Below are 16,131 nucleotides of genomic sequence, written 5' to 3'. Positions count from 1 at the left end.
AAGCACGCACTAGCTTTTGCCGCTCTAGCCGCTGGCCACTCCCCCTCTCACACTGCACACTGAGTGAGCAAAGCCCAGGACCAGAGACAGAGAGGGTCGAAGAAAGCAGCGGAGCTTAAGTAGCGTTTTCTCTGAGTTCACTGTGTAGCCTGCTCCCTGAATCGTGTAGTTCAATTTTCCACATTTATTGTATGTCATTATGTCAGTATCAGTATTTGCTTTCTACCATGCACAAATAAAAATGTCACTTAACTTTTGCTGTGTAATTGTAACAATGAGCACTCAAATACACCAAACCAACAATTACTAAAAACAAACTGATTTTGCACGGGCACTTTGCACTGCTCCCTGAATCGACGCGCTTATTAATTTGTGGATGTTAACTGAATCTGTAAGTCAGCTATGCTGTTTACTTCTGAATATTATATTTCATTCTGGTGCACTTAACGTTATTGCTACTGTGTAATAGTAGCCTATGCTATTCACCAACTAAACATATCCTATTCAATGCATTCACATTCTCTTTCACGGGCATCATTTGTAGTAGCCTATTCACAGAACTGTTTGCTCAACCATAGCGTTTTCTCGGAGTTCACTGTGTGCTTTCTACCATGCACAAATAAAAATTGCACTGAACTTTTGCTGTGTAATTGTAACAATGAGCACTCAAACACACCAAACCAATGATTACTAAAAACACACACAAAAACTAATTTTGCACGGGCATTTTGCACTAGTTATTATTAACAGCAATGATGATTCTTGCATAAACGTGCTTTGGAAAGTCAAAATGCTCAATTAAAGGTTAGACAGTTTTGATAAGTAAAGCAGTATAGTGTTCAAGCCACGCTCATCAGAAGTCTTAATTTAACAACTTTATCCATTAATGTATTTTTGTAACCTCTCTAGATAATTATCACTGTATACTCAAGATTCTCAATGGAAGCTATTCAAGTTCACATAGGCCTGTAATGAGTTTTTTATTGGCATATAGTTCTGTCATCTTTGGATAGTTTAGCATCATGCTGATGCAGTGGTTGCTGGAAGCTAAATTGGGCTTTATTTCCTGAATATTCAGTCAATGACAGTATCATGGTAGAAGTCCTTGACAGATGGTGTCTTTACATCAGCTCTTATTACATTCCCATTAAAAACGAATCAAAATTATAAAATGACACACCACTTTTACGCACAACTTTATCCACAACACATTAAGACAAATCTATCACTGATTGGGGAAAGTATTACTTTACATTAAGTAAAAAAATAAGTCCAGCTGCAGTTGGACTAGGCATTCTTTAGATGTGAAACCATACTATCACAATGAAGGAGTCAACGCCACCCACAGGGATCTGTTCCGAATCAAAGTGAGCAACGGGAGTTGTGGGCAAACAGAGGACAGACATGCGTCAGCTAGGGAGAAGTGACAGCACTCATGGGCAGCTTGGTCATTTACAATAACTGTGAAAGTAAAATTTTAGTCTTTTGGATGTGTGTCGTGCTGGTGGGTGTTATGGGTAATGTGAACCTGTTCGGGTTGCTTAAGAGTTGGGAAAGTCCCAAGCCTGATGATTGGATTATGTCAATGATGTCAGATTAATGATGATTCTCAGCAGACAAGAACATTGAGTGGAAAAACTCTTCAAGTCACAATGAGTTGCCATTTGCAAACCATTTTACTTTGTAGTTTGGCGTATTTTAAAGTGAAACACGATATTTCATGAGAAAAATTGCAGGACGGGTTGATTTTATTTTTCGGGAATTGGTTGGATTGTAAAAAGCTGCTATTCTATTAGCTAACTGGCTTATTGGCTAAACTTATCTAATGGCCTGCACGGCCTACATGAGGACTTTTTCATTGAGGCTTCACACTTAAATTAATTTCATACTCATAATCTGTTAATATCCTCTCTAATAGCTTGTTGGCTTCCCATCAGAAATTTTAGCACTCATAGCAGTATTTCCTCACATCACAAAAACACATTTTTAAACTAAATTAACCATTACAAATGAAACATTACTCCTTCAACAATCAAAAAATGAACGGCTGTACATACATTACCAATGATGGAGAACGCTGAGGTCTGGGATTTGAGCCTCATTTTCTAAAGGCTCAGTGCTGTTAGTTCCCATGGACATGTGCATTTATCTCTCTGCTCTTCAGAGGCTAATATTCATGTAATTTATTGAGGAATAGAAAGTTGTTTCACCTCTCGGACAAATTAAAAATAATTTGATAAATACTGATTATAGAATTAATTGGTCACTGTATGTGATGGCCTGTTGTATGGAGTTTTTTTTTTTTAAGTTTGGGCATATCTGTTTCAAAGTATGCTATTTAAATTAAAATTAAAAACATTTTTGTTGTTTTGTTGTTGTTGTTTCTTTGTTGTTGAAAATCTACAATTGCCGTTGAAACTAGGAAAAGCAATCTTTTAGAATTTTGGATTCAGAAATACCCTTAAAGGGATAGTTCACCCAAAAATGAAAATGTTATCATAATTTACTCACCTTCAAGTTGTTCCAAACCAGTATGCGTTTCTTTCTTCTGTTGAACACAACCAGACAGTTGACGGTAGCCATTGACTTCCAAAGTAGGAAAAAAAACATACTGTGGAAGTCAATGGCTACCGTCAACTGTCTGGTGGTTACCAACATTCTTCAAAATATCTTATTTTTTTCTTTAGCTAAAGAAAGAAACTCATACAGGTTTGACACAACATGAGGGTGAGTAAATGATTCAACAGAATGACAGAATTTTCATTTTTGGGTGACCTATCCCTTTAAATATTTGATGATGAAGTTTTGGTCCAGGCCTGATTCCCATCAGTTCAAATATTGTTATTAGCCCCTGAAAGGTCAAAGGTTTCCTAAATGACATCAGATCAGGAGAACAGAGGCAACAGTGTTGTGTTGGCCCTCAAAACCAGTGCTGTCAAAGGAGCACCATGCGTCTGTTCTTCGGCAGGAGCCACAGTAGTTGCAGCTATAATAATATCCTCATTGATCACTGTTTCCACCTCCCAGACAAAGAAATCCCTCAAAGTCAGAGATCACCCAGCTGTGGCTCTACATTTTTCATAAAGCTTATGAATCATCACAATGGAAATATAATGGCTGCTGTAACTGAACTTCCATGATGTAAAAGGCTAATGTTTCACAGCGGTCTTTAAAGCTGCATTCATTCAGGTTTTTGCCCCTGGTGAGTCGGAGATTTGACTCGTTCAAGACCATAAGTCATACAAATTACTTTGAATGAGTTGTCTTTTTGTTATATGGGTTTGTCAACCTTTGACAAAATGCCATAATGTACATCTGCTAGATATAGTAATAGTAACTCCTTCCCTTGACCCCAGAATAACTTTGTTTGTACAAATGTGCCCTCTGCTGTTCAACTAATTATTTTCTTACACCCATATGTGTCTGCTTCTTAATGCCATTCCCACCTCGATATAATCTATGCAGGGCGAGAGGGGACCAGATGGACCAGTTGGAGAAAAAGGAGTAATGGGAATTAAGGTGAAATGTTCAGCAATGGATCTTATAGAGCTTAGTTACTGTGTAATATCTCACACGGATGAGTTTGATTAGAACATATTCTTAAACTATTGTTATTAATAGACACCTTCTTTTTGGTCCACGGACATGGAGGTGCACAATTCAAAAACTGACTAACTCAAAATTTTATATTATTGCATGACTGTTTCCTTGTTTTCACAGTTCTTTATAAACACAATTAGAAGCTGCATATGATTATTTTGATATTGATCTTCACTGGCAACTTAATTTTTAGATTTTGGAACATTTGGCTTAGTAATTGTTAGCAATCTTATTCTCATGGGTTTGTCATACTTTATGTTAACTTCAAAAAGTATATCTGGCTGTGCATGATACAGCTGTACGAAGTAAAATAGTGCATGTTGAAAGCAGCATTGTGATGCTATGCTGTTTCAAGATGAAGAAACTGACTTCCGCCATGCTGGCATGCACTGCATTTTCCCTACCACAGAGCAAAACAACATATGAAACACATCTAAATCGTCAGCACAACATTTTTATCAACCTCTCAATGATGGAAACAGTGTGCATTGAAGGTTTATCCAAAACATTTCCAAAATACTTGGTTTTGGTTTAATCAAACAGAATAAAGAAGGATCATTTTATTTGTTTCTCAGTGTGTTGCAATGGAAAATAGTTGGTGACTGTTTCGGATTCTGTCCCTTTTCTGCAGGGTCCTGAGGGCCCACCAGGAAAACAAGGTTTCAATGGACAAATGGTAAAATTACAGGTTTTATTTGTTTTATTTTGAAACTATCAGTTTGATATCATTGCATACTGGACAGAGTTTAAGGTTAGCTGATGCTTAGGTCTTCAGAAAGCAAAACAGATCATGAAAGATCAATAAAACATTTCACAGAAGATCTAGTTTTGCTGACAATGTTATTATAGGAAAGATGGTCATGCAGGCGGTATAGTGTTTAAGTGGAGCACTGAGATTCTCTCTTGTGTTTTAGGGTAAAATTGGTGAAACTGGTGAAACAGGACCAACTGGATTTACAGTAAGTAAATGAAGTAACTGACATCCTTATTAGCATCAACTTTGTTAAATGTTCACAAAACTCATCCATTTATAGGGTATTCAAGGACGAACTGGACCTCCTGGAGCAAAGGGCGTCTTAGGAGAACCTGTAAGTACATTTGCACAAAGGAGTAATTCTGTCATAATCTTTCTTTTTTTAGTGAAACACAAAAGAAGAAATGCTGAAAAATGTACTGGTTGCTCTTTTCCATATAATGAATTGAGACTTGGGCTGTCAAGCTCCAAAACACCAAAAAAAGCATCATAAAACAGTCAATCAATTGCAAGTCTTCTAAAGTTATACAGTAATTTTGTGTAAGAAACTGAACATGTTCCCCTTCGCTGTTCAGATCAATTTACGAATGGTGCGTTCACATGCTGTATGACATGTCAGGTTTGATTACGTCATGGTGATGTGACACATCTAATGGCAGCATGTATTCTATTCTCAAGTGAAACAGGATTTTCAACAAGAATTTTTTTTAGAAAAGAAAAAGAAATTTGTGATAAGTGATTGTTCCATACCATAATGGAGCCAGTTTTGGACAAGAGTTGGCTATAACAATGCCTGAAAAGCTATTTGGCTGTTGATGAAAAAAAGTCTCATATGCTCACCAAGACTGCATTTATAGGATCAAAATTACAGTAAACAACAGTAATATTGTAAAGTAATTGAATTAAAATTTTTAAAATATAATTCCTGTGATGGCAAAGCTGTATTTTCAGCAGCCATTACTTCAGTGTCACATGATCCTTCAGAAATCATTCTAATATGCTGATTTGGTGCTCAAGAAATTATCTTATTATCATTGTGGAAAACAGTTTGTGGAAACCGTGATGCTTTTTTCAGGATTCTTTGATGAATAGAAATTCAAAAAGAATGACATTTATTTGAAATCTAAATCTTTTGTAACATTATAAATGTAATTTTTGATCAATTTAATGCAAAATCTTACTGCCCCCAAACTTTTGAACGGCAGTTTTTTAATATGTCTTCTGTCTCCTAATAGGGTCCTCAAGGGTCACCTGGAGTATTAGGTCCATTGGGTGAGACTGGAGCAGTGGTAAGATTCTTTATATTATCTTCAGATATGTGTCGATGTGTTTTATGGTGTTGCAACACATTCTCACTCCCAACTTTGACGCGCAGGGTACTCCATTGTTTTCAATGAGAAACCTTCTGCCATAGATGTTATACACAGTCACAGATAAAAAAAATTGCCGCCCGAAGAAACGTTACGTCAGCTTTGATATTAAAATTGCATTGGCTCTCGTATGTCTCGTGACCAGTTGCGTCATCACGTCAGCTTTGATTGTAAAATGGCATTAGGCTTGTTCAGACCGATCAGCGGCTGACTTGAAGCAGCGCATGCCGGTTAGAAATGTTGTCCGACTCAACCATGGCTTCTATACGTAATAATCATCTAATCATACTCTTTTTGGGAAAAAAAAGGTCTGAAATGCTTTGAAGATCTTTTCATTAATGATATGTTTGCCAGTTTTTCTGAATTGTCCTCATCATTTAATCCGCTCCCCTCTCACCTATCTCGTTATATTCAAATTAGGCGCTGTGCCTCCTCTCTGTTCTCCTTGTTTCCCTCTTTGCCTACAAAGGCTACATGGGAAGAGGCATTAAACTGAATCCTCATATGGGTGGGATTATCTCAAAGATACAATATATGCAATTATCTTGTCAAACGATAATGCTCACAACATTAAAATTATCAGGGCTTGGGAAGAGGAACTTGACTTAGAGTTTGAGGATGACTTCTGGAGTAGAGTATTAGACAATGTACGTACCACCACTTTGTGTGCTAGACTTAGCTTTATACAATTTAAAACTATTCAGAGCTCATCTCTCGAAGACAAAACTTCTAAAATCTAAATTATATCCCAATGTTTCAGATTTGTGTGATAAACTTTCACCATGTAACCATAGCCATATGTTTGTATTTCGTCCCAAGTTACAAAACGTTTGGAATTCTTTCTTTAAAATAGTTTCTGATGTCCTAGGGGTCAAGTTAGCTGTTTGCCCTTTGATTGCAGTCTTTGGTGTTTCATCTCGGTGTCAGCCTTTAAGCCGTAGACAGGCTGATGTCGTTACTTTTACATCTCTTCTTGCTAGGCGCAGAATACTGTTATCTTGGACCTCCCCACAACCCCCTTCTATTTTAGTTTGGCTCAAAGATTTGGCCTTTTTTCAAACTTGGAAAAATTAAGTACAATATCAGAGGTAGGGGGGAATCTTTTTTGAAAAACAATTTATTACATTCTTTAATGATTTACAAACCTTAGACGTGGATTGAGTGGGGGTATATATATATATATATTAAAAAAAAAATTATAATATTATCATCTCAATTATGCATGTATATTTGCTTGTATGTAGGTGTATGTATGCATGTATGTAATTCTTTTTTTTTATTCTTTTTTTATTTTTTATCTTCAGGTGTCTTGTTGTTCAGATTGGGATTGCTTTGTTGGGACTGGGTAGGGTTGTTTATTGTGGGTGGGGTGGGGTGGGGTGGTATAAAATGTAAAAATGCAGTTTGCAACAATAAAAATTCTATTTTTTTAAGAAATTTTGTCCGACTTGAGACAGCGCTGACGCTACGTGACTGTAACGTATGCCATCAAAGTACCGTGAGAGCGATTCGAGAGCAGCCGGCTGTTTCATTCTGCACAGTTTCTCAAGAGTGGCTGCACGAGCTCTGATGATGACACAGCTGTTCCACGATTGGCCGGATTCACCGCATGACAGTGATCACGTGTTTCGTGTTTATTCTCACACCTTCAGTTCCACCTTCAGGTTTAGGGTAGGAGTGGGGTTAGTTGCTCCACAATATACAGTCAAACCAAAATGTTTTTAACGGAAAGGAATGGAGTACCCTGTGCGTCAGAAAAACTACGCTAAAGGGATACTCTGTGCGTTAAAAAAGTGACGAGTTGGGTGTGAGAACGTGTTGCTTTTATATTGTACTTCCAGCAGTGTTAAGTCAGTTTGTTATTTACTTTTCCAGCTGTGTTATTTCCCATTATGACCATCTTTATGTTTGTTTTTTTAAAACAAACAATTATCATTATGCCCAAATTTAGCCAATGCCAAATTAGTTTTTGTTCCTGTAAACAATTACAATGTCCTTGAGTGGCATTAGACAACACTTAGCTTGGCTTTGCTAATTAAAATACTTTACGAGAAATAAGAAACAGATTTTGTCCCACATATTCGCTTTGTTTCTAATTACCTATCCATTATTCCCATATGTTGTGTTAGCTGTGAGGGACCAAAGATTGTAGCAAGATTCAGAAAGCTAAACGCTCAACGTTCATTAGTTTCCTGGTTTGTGTAACAGGGCTTACCTGGGAAGGTTGGAGAGCGGGGCTTACCAGGTGAACCAGGAGAGAAGGTAAAATCCCCTGTTTTCTCATACATGGTACTGAATGCTGATTAGTGTGCTGTAGCCGCTGTGCAATGATGTCATGTCCAACATTTACCATAGTGAGATTACTGTGATCATATGCAGATGTTCTATACAAAGCCTATCTGGATATACATAATTATCTTGGGCTATTTGAGAATGTGGTGGCAAACAAAATGATATCACTGAATAAGAGACAAACATTTACCAATTGTCTCTAAAGATTATTTATTCCCTTGCAAGGAAAGGCCAGCAGTAAAACAGTCATACAGAGTGGCTGCAGAAGTGGGACAGTGAAGGGAGGGCATCCTTTCTCTTTTATAATGCTTGACTCCCCGAATGTTATCGCTCTAGGCCAATCAAAGTATTTTCAACCATACATGGACCATTGTTTAGACTTTGTTCAGAGGCTCTCTTGTCACGCACACATACGATGGTCATATACATCCATAAGATCAATAACTGTTCTTTGTTCTGTTATAACTGTTCTTTTTGTTCTATTACATCAGCAGAGAAAAGTTAAACATAGAGAAAATGCAAACATAGTACAATGTTCAATAAGCACAATAAAACGTATACTGATGAAATTTCTTTCACAATAATCTCCCAGTATTGTTATAAAATTAATGAATGAAATATTGAAATTTCAATACTTGGTCACAAAATGGAGTAACTTTTTTCCACACTTTCTAGGGTGCAGTTGGATCTCCTGGGAATATTGGCGAGCAAGGCTTGATTGGACCTCGAGTAGGTTTCTTCATTTTAGCTGCAAATGGCTTTATTCAGGAGAGATGCCATATTTAATTTAATAACACTTAAAATACATACATATTTCCCCCAAAATTACAATGGACAGAATAAAAAACATTCTTTATTAAAAAGAAGTGTGCTTAATTATGAAACAACAAAAATTCCAAGGCATTCACATCATTAGGTGTAAAGATGTAAGATATCTCAGTGCAAATTGCTTTCAGTTAAAACAGCTCAAACATGCATTTTTAGTCTGGGACTTGGCTTAAGTCCTTAACCGGGGGCAAAAATGTTGATCAACTTGGCACAAGGGTTTCGGCTCGGCACAGTCTTCTTCAGAATGCACATCCATTGTTCACACAAACATTCTTTAAACTGTTAGCAATGAGTGGATCATCAAAACAGTTGAGTAACCAGTGGGAGTGGCTATAACCAGCCAACTCCTACACAAAACATTATAGTAATTTGTGCTTAATTATATTGAATGTGCACTTGCAGTATACTTCAAATATTACATGTATTTATTTATTTTAAGCAGTACTTAATATAGTACTAATGAGTATTTAAAGAGAGTACACTGTTAAAATGTGAGCTTAGTAATAATGTTAAATAAATTTTTTACTGTACACTCATTTTGATGTGTTGGCATACTAAAGCACATGTAAGGTACTTAATGTACTTATTACTTATTGTAATTACAAATGTATTTAAATACGTGAAGTTTCAATAGAAATTACACTTATACACTTAAGTATACTTAAGAAACTTATATTTTAGTTTACCATGAATGCATGTCAGTATATGTATACAGCAGTACACTTTAACCATATTTCAAAGACAATAGAATTATAAAATCATATATAAATATGTAATTAAGTCCTATTTCAGTGGGTCAAAAAAAAAAAAAAACACTGTAAAGTTCAGCTAATTGCATTTAATTTCAATAAAAATAAATATAAAAAAAAACCTTTACATTCAGTTCATACTTAAGTATTTTTTTAAGGTACATTATTTCCTTAACAGGTCCTCTTTTTAAAAGTAGGATCAAGTGTACTTGTTTTTCACAAGGGATGGTTTATTAGATGCAACCTTGAAACTACATGTTTGTCCCTCACAGCATTGTTTTCATTTGTGTCAAGTTAAATATGGCATCTACCCAGATGAAAGTCCATATCTGTCTCTTTAAAGTAGTACAGTGAATTTATTTAAACAAAGCTCTCGTTTAGGGTGACCCTGGACTTGATGGAGAGGCTGGTCTGAGCGGTCCTGATGGAGCTAAGGTCAGAAAACTGACAAAACTTTTTTTTATTTTCGCATGATCACTTTAATTAAGAAAATGTCCGTAAACATTGTTTAGTCCTTTGCTTGGATAGATAATATTTTATTGACCCTAAGTCTCAACAAGTGTTGTTGTCTCTAGGGTGAAAAGGGGGATATTGGAATGGAGGGTGAAACAGGTGAAAAAGGAGTCATCGGATTTAAAGGAACGGAGGGGCGTCCTGGAGATCCTGGCTTAATAGGCATCAAGGTGTTTGCTCTTTTCTATTTGGAAATAGCTGATCATTTTGTTGAGATATTCATGTGCTCCTTACAGTGCTATTGTTTTTGCATATTTAGCAGTAAGAAAAAAGTTATTGATTGTGGTTTTTTGCTTGTTATTCCAGTTTTCCTCGATTTCTAACATACTGATTCATTTGGCACAATTTCCCAAACCATTCATTCAGTTCTCAAAACAAAGAAATATTTCTCAAAACACTGCTTTCACACACATTCAAATTGTATTAATGCTTTCTGAAAAACTACATAAGAATGCCCTAATTTTACACAGGTTTAACCATGTTCTCATTCATAAAACAAACACATAATATAAATAACTCAAGTGTCACAATGTGAACTCAAATAACACACATTTATCCATGAATAAACATGAAGTAGCAAAACTGCTATAGTACTGTTTACTGTAATTAAATTTGGCCAAAGTTGCAGAGGATACTGAATTTATTTATTTAGTACTGGACTGTAATTGGCAGTATACTTTATTATGTTGCATTGGTATTTAAACTTTTCTTCTCTGGTGGTTTTCATCTACTTTAAGATCACTTTACTGTAGTGTAAAGTCACTGATCTGCAAGTCACTGATCTGCAAAATTATTCCTGAATCCCAATAAGATGTTTTTGTTACAGTGTTACGAATTGAGCTCACTAGTGTTCACTAGGCAGGAAGATAGTCTGTGTATTTGTTAGGTTTTGTGTCAAAAGAGAATATCATTCTGACTAAAATATTTGATTTTGACCGGAAAGTTTGAGGTTTGTTAGTTGGTGTATTCTTCAGATTGTGTTTATAGTTTATAGTTTAAAAAATAGTTTACCACTAAATTAGATTGTTTTCAGTAGTCAGGCTGGTTTGGTTTGCAGGTTTTAGAGAAGTTTTGGTCACTTATAGCTGGTCAGGCTGGGGTAGGGTTAGGTTAGGGTTAATCACCTTAGGCTGGTTTCAGCAGTTTCTCAGCAGGACTGGTATAAATCATTTCACTCTCGGTCACTTTATATTGCTGTACCACATGCTTTAAAGTTTTATTGAAGATTGAGTGATGTTGGATGACAGCAAAGACAAACTGCACATACTTGTGGTTGTGCTGAATGATCAAACTCATAAGTCATTACTGAATGTGTTCATTCAGAGATATCGCTCTATTCATTTTTGCAGTTTGTCAACTCTGTCATGTTAATTTCAGGGCCCTGAGGGTAAACCTGGAAAAATTGGTGAGAGGGGAAAACCTGGAGAGAAGGTATTTTATGTTGGCATTTCAGTTTACATGGTTACCCATCAACATTCTCAGTACATATCATTAGATATCAGTGTGTGTTCTTCCAAATGTAGAGTATAAATGATGCTTAAATTCATTTCAGGGCAGCAAAGGTCACCAGGGTCACCTTGGCGAGACTGGACCAATGGGAGAGCAAGGTGCCATGGGTTTCATCGGGCCAAAAGGAAGCAGAGGAACTACTGGATTTATGGTACATACTTTGTTGTTTTCAAAGGGCTGTCTTCTGCAAAATCTATTTTATTTTAATACTTTAATGTTCTACGTCAATGCCGTCAACCGAAACGGCATTAAGTGAGGAAGAGAGAAATAATTACAAATGCTTTTCTCTGAAAAAGCCTTGCCAGAGATATTGTTTGATTTTAAACATTTCATATTACATCAACATACCACAGAGAATGCTGATATTTGTGTGTTTTTTTGGCAAGAATGCAATGTCTGATTTTGCTATCTGAAACTAACTCAGATTCCATGGCTATCATTTTCAGGGTGCTCCAGGAAAAATGGGTCAGCAAGGAGAACCGGGTTTAGTGGGATATGAAGTAAGAGTTATTTAACATAGACATGCCTTATAAAACTTAATTTTACCTCAGCATAAAGTGGTACAGTCAAAACATCTGCTCTGCATCATGTGAAGTTCTGAGTTAATAGGGCTTGTTAGAGCTAGTTGACTTGTCTTTGAGTGCTCAAATAGTTCCATACTCCACTTCTTTTCTTTAATGTTTACTTTAGGGTCATCAAGGACCACAAGGTCCAATGGGATCCCTAGGACCAAAAGGTGAAAAGGTAAAAAAATATCAAAAAAGATTGCTTATAACTAGAAGCTAGTTTCAGAAGCCCAAGAAATCTAACAGATGATTTCTTTGGTTTTGCATAATAAAAACAAACATTGTATTTTCCAAAAATCTAAACAGACTTTGGAGGATAACCTTCTTTTAAATCACCTTCCAGATTTTTATAAACTCTAATTTATTAATGTTGTTTTTCCTTAGGACATACACAGTGCATGGCCAACTATATACAATATTTTAGGTAGAAAATTTCAGAAATTAATGCTTAAAAAAAATTTATTTTTTAGGGAGAGCAAGGAGATGATGGGAAGGTTGAAGGTCCACCTGGTCCTTCAGGTGACATCGTGAGTCAGTCCGCTAGATTTACTACACATTTATGTCTTGTTTTGGGAGAATTCTGGATGCTAAACTGATCATTGTGTTTGGTTTTCATTGGGATTCAGGGAACTGTCGGCAACAGAGGAGAAAGGGGAGAGCCAGGTGACCCTGGATACCCAGTAAGTTTTTTGCTTTTTATTTTATACACATTTGTTTTTGAATATATAGATCACTAATTACATATACTTTATATGTCAATTTTTGAATTTCAATTTTTAAATCTAAAGGGTCATGAAGGTGTTCATGGAGAAAGAGGAAACCCGGGGGCTCCTGGACTCCCTGTGAGTAAATCTACCAATAATTACATCTTTAAACCAGTGTTATTTAATTTCTTTGATATGCTATTATAGTTTTGTTCATATTTTAAATTCATTTTTATTGTAGTTAAAGTAATTTATTTAGTCTTTTTTTTTAAATACCTCTGTATACTTTTTATTGTTTTATTAAGTTTATAGTAATTTAATAATGGTTTTTAGTTTGAGTTTATTTAGTTTGAGTTATTTTAGTACTTCAATGAAAATGAGAAATGTCGCTATGGCAACTAGCTGAAATAAAAAAAGTATGTTTAAGTTTTTTAGCATTTTGTTTTATTTCAATAAATGTTAATTTTATTTCAAATAATGAAAATATGTATGGTTTTAGTTAACGAATTATATAAAATATAAATTTTCATACTTTTCTTCATTTTACTTTCCCTGTCTATAACCACAGGGAAATGCAGGGCCAAGAGGTTTTCCAGGGCCTAAAGGATCCAAAGGCAATAAAGTAATTTACCATGTGGACACAAACATAATGTGGATTTTGTTTTGTCTATAATGCACACACATGGCCTCTATTTTAAATCATATACCCCCGGTGTCACACACAATGCTTACGATTATTCCCAGACTAAAATGCATGTTTGAGCTGTTTTAACTGAAAGCAACTTGCACTGAGATATCTTAAAATATATCAGTGCCTTTGTTTTGTCTCAAGATGCACACTAGTAATGTTTTTTTTCTAAGGCATGTTTATTAAATCTACTTAAATGTCCTAACTGAACTAAGATCTAATCCTGGCTTAATCTAAGCCCTGATTGTAAAACCAGGCCATAATATCCATCTCAACTGAATAACCGATTTTATTCAGGGTCCAAAAGGCAAAAACGGTCCTCGTGGTGAATCTGGAAATCGAGGGTCCCCTGTAAGTACGTTTCTTACACACTGAACTGAGTTCAGTGACATCATGATAAACCTACAACAGTTGTGATTCTCCCACAGGGTCCTGTTGGTCTTCCTGGTCCCAGGGGAGTTGTTGGTCGTGAGGGTCTTGAGGGTGATCCTGGGGTTGATGGAGCCCTCGGGAAAGATGGAGCTAAAGGAATGCCAGTAAGACAATGAATGTAATTCTCAATGCTCTCAATGTAACACTTTATATGGCCCAGGTGCTTTTTGTGGTTTGTGATGTTTTGGTTTGTTTTTCCTCCTCTGTTATGTGCGTTAGGGTGAGCATGGAAGTGATGGGGAGTTTGGTCTTCCTGGAAAACCAGGTCCTCAAGGAAATGCAGGTGTACCAGGTTTGCCTGGAATTCAAGGCTCTTTTGGCCCAAAGGTAACTTGCTTATATGGATAGTGACCTGCTCTTTGTGTTTGTGTGTCACTACTATCTGCATCTTTCACAATATATGCTGGTGTTAGCTTAAACATTCCACTATGTTGTGCTTTAGGGTGACAGGGGCATCCCTGGCCAAACTGGACCTCCAGGCAAAAGAGGATTTAATGGAGGAATGGGATTTCCTGGAAAACAAGGTGACAGAGGGATCAAAGGGCAACCTGTGAGTATCGCTTGTCTGTTATCGATCCATTGCAAATAGGACAAACACATCAATGATGTCAGATTGCTTAAATGATGAACCTCTAAAAATCAAACATAATTGCTGCAATCAGGCAGTAACTTCTTACACAACTCTTTAAAATACTTGATTCTGACTGGACAATTACAGCATTTTGACTTTTTAACAATGACAAAGTGCACCTGCCTAGATGATATACGGTACCCTACCATGCAACTTTTTTTTTTTTTTTTAAATAAGTCTCTAATGTTCACCTAGGCTGCATTTATTTGATAAAAAATACAGGGAAAAAAACTAATATTATGAAATATTAGATTTGGTGCTCAAGACATTTATTTTATTTTATTATTATCACTGTTGAAAATGGTTGTGCTGCTTAATATTTTTGTGGAAACTGAGATACATTCTTTCAGGATTCTTTGATGAATAGAAAAAGAGGGGCAAAAGGGCAGCATTGAAATATTTGAACATTTCCTTTACTTTCACATTTGATCTATTTAATGCATCCAAGTGTTAATTTAAAATAATAATTAAAATCTTACTGGCCCTAAACTTTTGAACGGTAGTGTATATACATGTTTTCAGTCTATTTATCAGTTAATGAATGAATGACAGTGACATTTCTTTAACACTAATTGTCACAAACTGTTTTTGACACTGTTCTGTTTGATTTTCTCTTTAGGGTGATACTGGTGAACAGGGATTTCCTGGAGTTCTTGGAATGTTTGGACCACAGGTAAACACACTTATTGTACTACTGTAATCATATAAATACAAATTTTCATAAAAATTGCCATGTTTACTTTAATATGTGTTGCTGGTCTTATTGTGAATGATCTGTGCATGTTACAAATAAAAAAAAGCTTGTCTTCATAATCTTTCATCCAAATGTATTTTCTCCACATCCTTTTTAAAGGGATAGTTCACCCAAAAATTCTGTCAGTAATACTTACCCTCATTGTTGTTCCAACCCCGTAAGACTTTCGTTCATCTTCGGAACACAAATTAAGATATTTTTGATGAAATCTGAGAGCTGGCTCACTCCTTCATAGGCTGCTAGGTAATTGCATCTGCCGGCCCAGAAAAGTTAGTAAAGACATTGTTAAAATAGTCCAAGTGACTACAGTGGCTCAACCTTAAGTTTATCAAGCGACGAGAATACTTTTTGTGCGCAAAAAACCCCCAAAATAACGACTTTATTCAACTATTAATTTTCTTCTTTGTGGGCCTCTGATGTGAGTTCACGAGCCACAACGCATGTGCCAGAACTGAGAAGATGAGAACCAATCAAGTCCCTTCCTTGAATACCCTGTTTCACATGGAAATGTCCTCTTTATTCTGAGTATCTGAAATGATTTCCTGTTTTACCAGAGGCTAAAAAAGGGTAGATTTCACCACAGATCAAATCTATTACACAAAGTAAAGCTGCAAGGTGTTTAATAATGTTTAATGATGCTTACATAAAACCAGTGACTAGTCTTGTGATTAATGAACAGTCTAAACTGAAAAGAAAGAGCACATTTATGTGATTCGTCAGAATCCAATTAATCAGGCAAGC

General features: G+C 36.0%; 1 protein-coding gene across 1 annotated transcript in view; it reads left to right on the top strand.

The window, feature by feature from the left end:
* Positions 1-16,131, top strand: part of col27a1b (collagen, type XXVII, alpha 1b) — a 113,447-nt gene that overhangs the window by 84,315 nt on the left and 13,001 nt on the right. Inside the window, exons 29-50 of the mRNA XM_084414038.1 lie at positions 3,466-3,519; positions 4,232-4,276; positions 4,515-4,559; positions 4,635-4,688; positions 5,590-5,643; positions 7,933-7,986; positions 8,692-8,745; positions 9,975-10,028; positions 10,169-10,276; positions 11,484-11,537; positions 11,659-11,766; positions 12,062-12,115; positions 12,306-12,359; positions 12,652-12,708; positions 12,808-12,861; positions 12,970-13,023; positions 13,454-13,507; positions 13,871-13,924; positions 14,002-14,109; positions 14,225-14,332; positions 14,448-14,555; positions 15,256-15,309. Coding sequence (XP_084270164.1) covers positions 3,466-3,519; positions 4,232-4,276; positions 4,515-4,559; positions 4,635-4,688; positions 5,590-5,643; positions 7,933-7,986; positions 8,692-8,745; positions 9,975-10,028; positions 10,169-10,276; positions 11,484-11,537; positions 11,659-11,766; positions 12,062-12,115; positions 12,306-12,359; positions 12,652-12,708; positions 12,808-12,861; positions 12,970-13,023; positions 13,454-13,507; positions 13,871-13,924; positions 14,002-14,109; positions 14,225-14,332; positions 14,448-14,555; positions 15,256-15,309 — 1,443 coding nt within the window. The remainder of the gene's footprint in view (positions 1-3,465; positions 3,520-4,231; positions 4,277-4,514; positions 4,560-4,634; positions 4,689-5,589; positions 5,644-7,932; positions 7,987-8,691; positions 8,746-9,974; positions 10,029-10,168; positions 10,277-11,483; positions 11,538-11,658; positions 11,767-12,061; positions 12,116-12,305; positions 12,360-12,651; positions 12,709-12,807; positions 12,862-12,969; positions 13,024-13,453; positions 13,508-13,870; positions 13,925-14,001; positions 14,110-14,224; positions 14,333-14,447; positions 14,556-15,255; positions 15,310-16,131) is intronic.

This window comes from Rutilus rutilus (genome assembly GCF_951802725.1).
Source record: "Rutilus rutilus genome assembly, chromosome: 7".
NCBI classification, from domain to species: Eukaryota; Metazoa; Chordata; class Actinopteri; order Cypriniformes; family Leuciscidae; genus Rutilus; species Rutilus rutilus.
The sequence above is the reverse complement of the archived record's forward strand: the minus strand, read 5'-3'. Positions and strand labels throughout refer to the sequence as shown.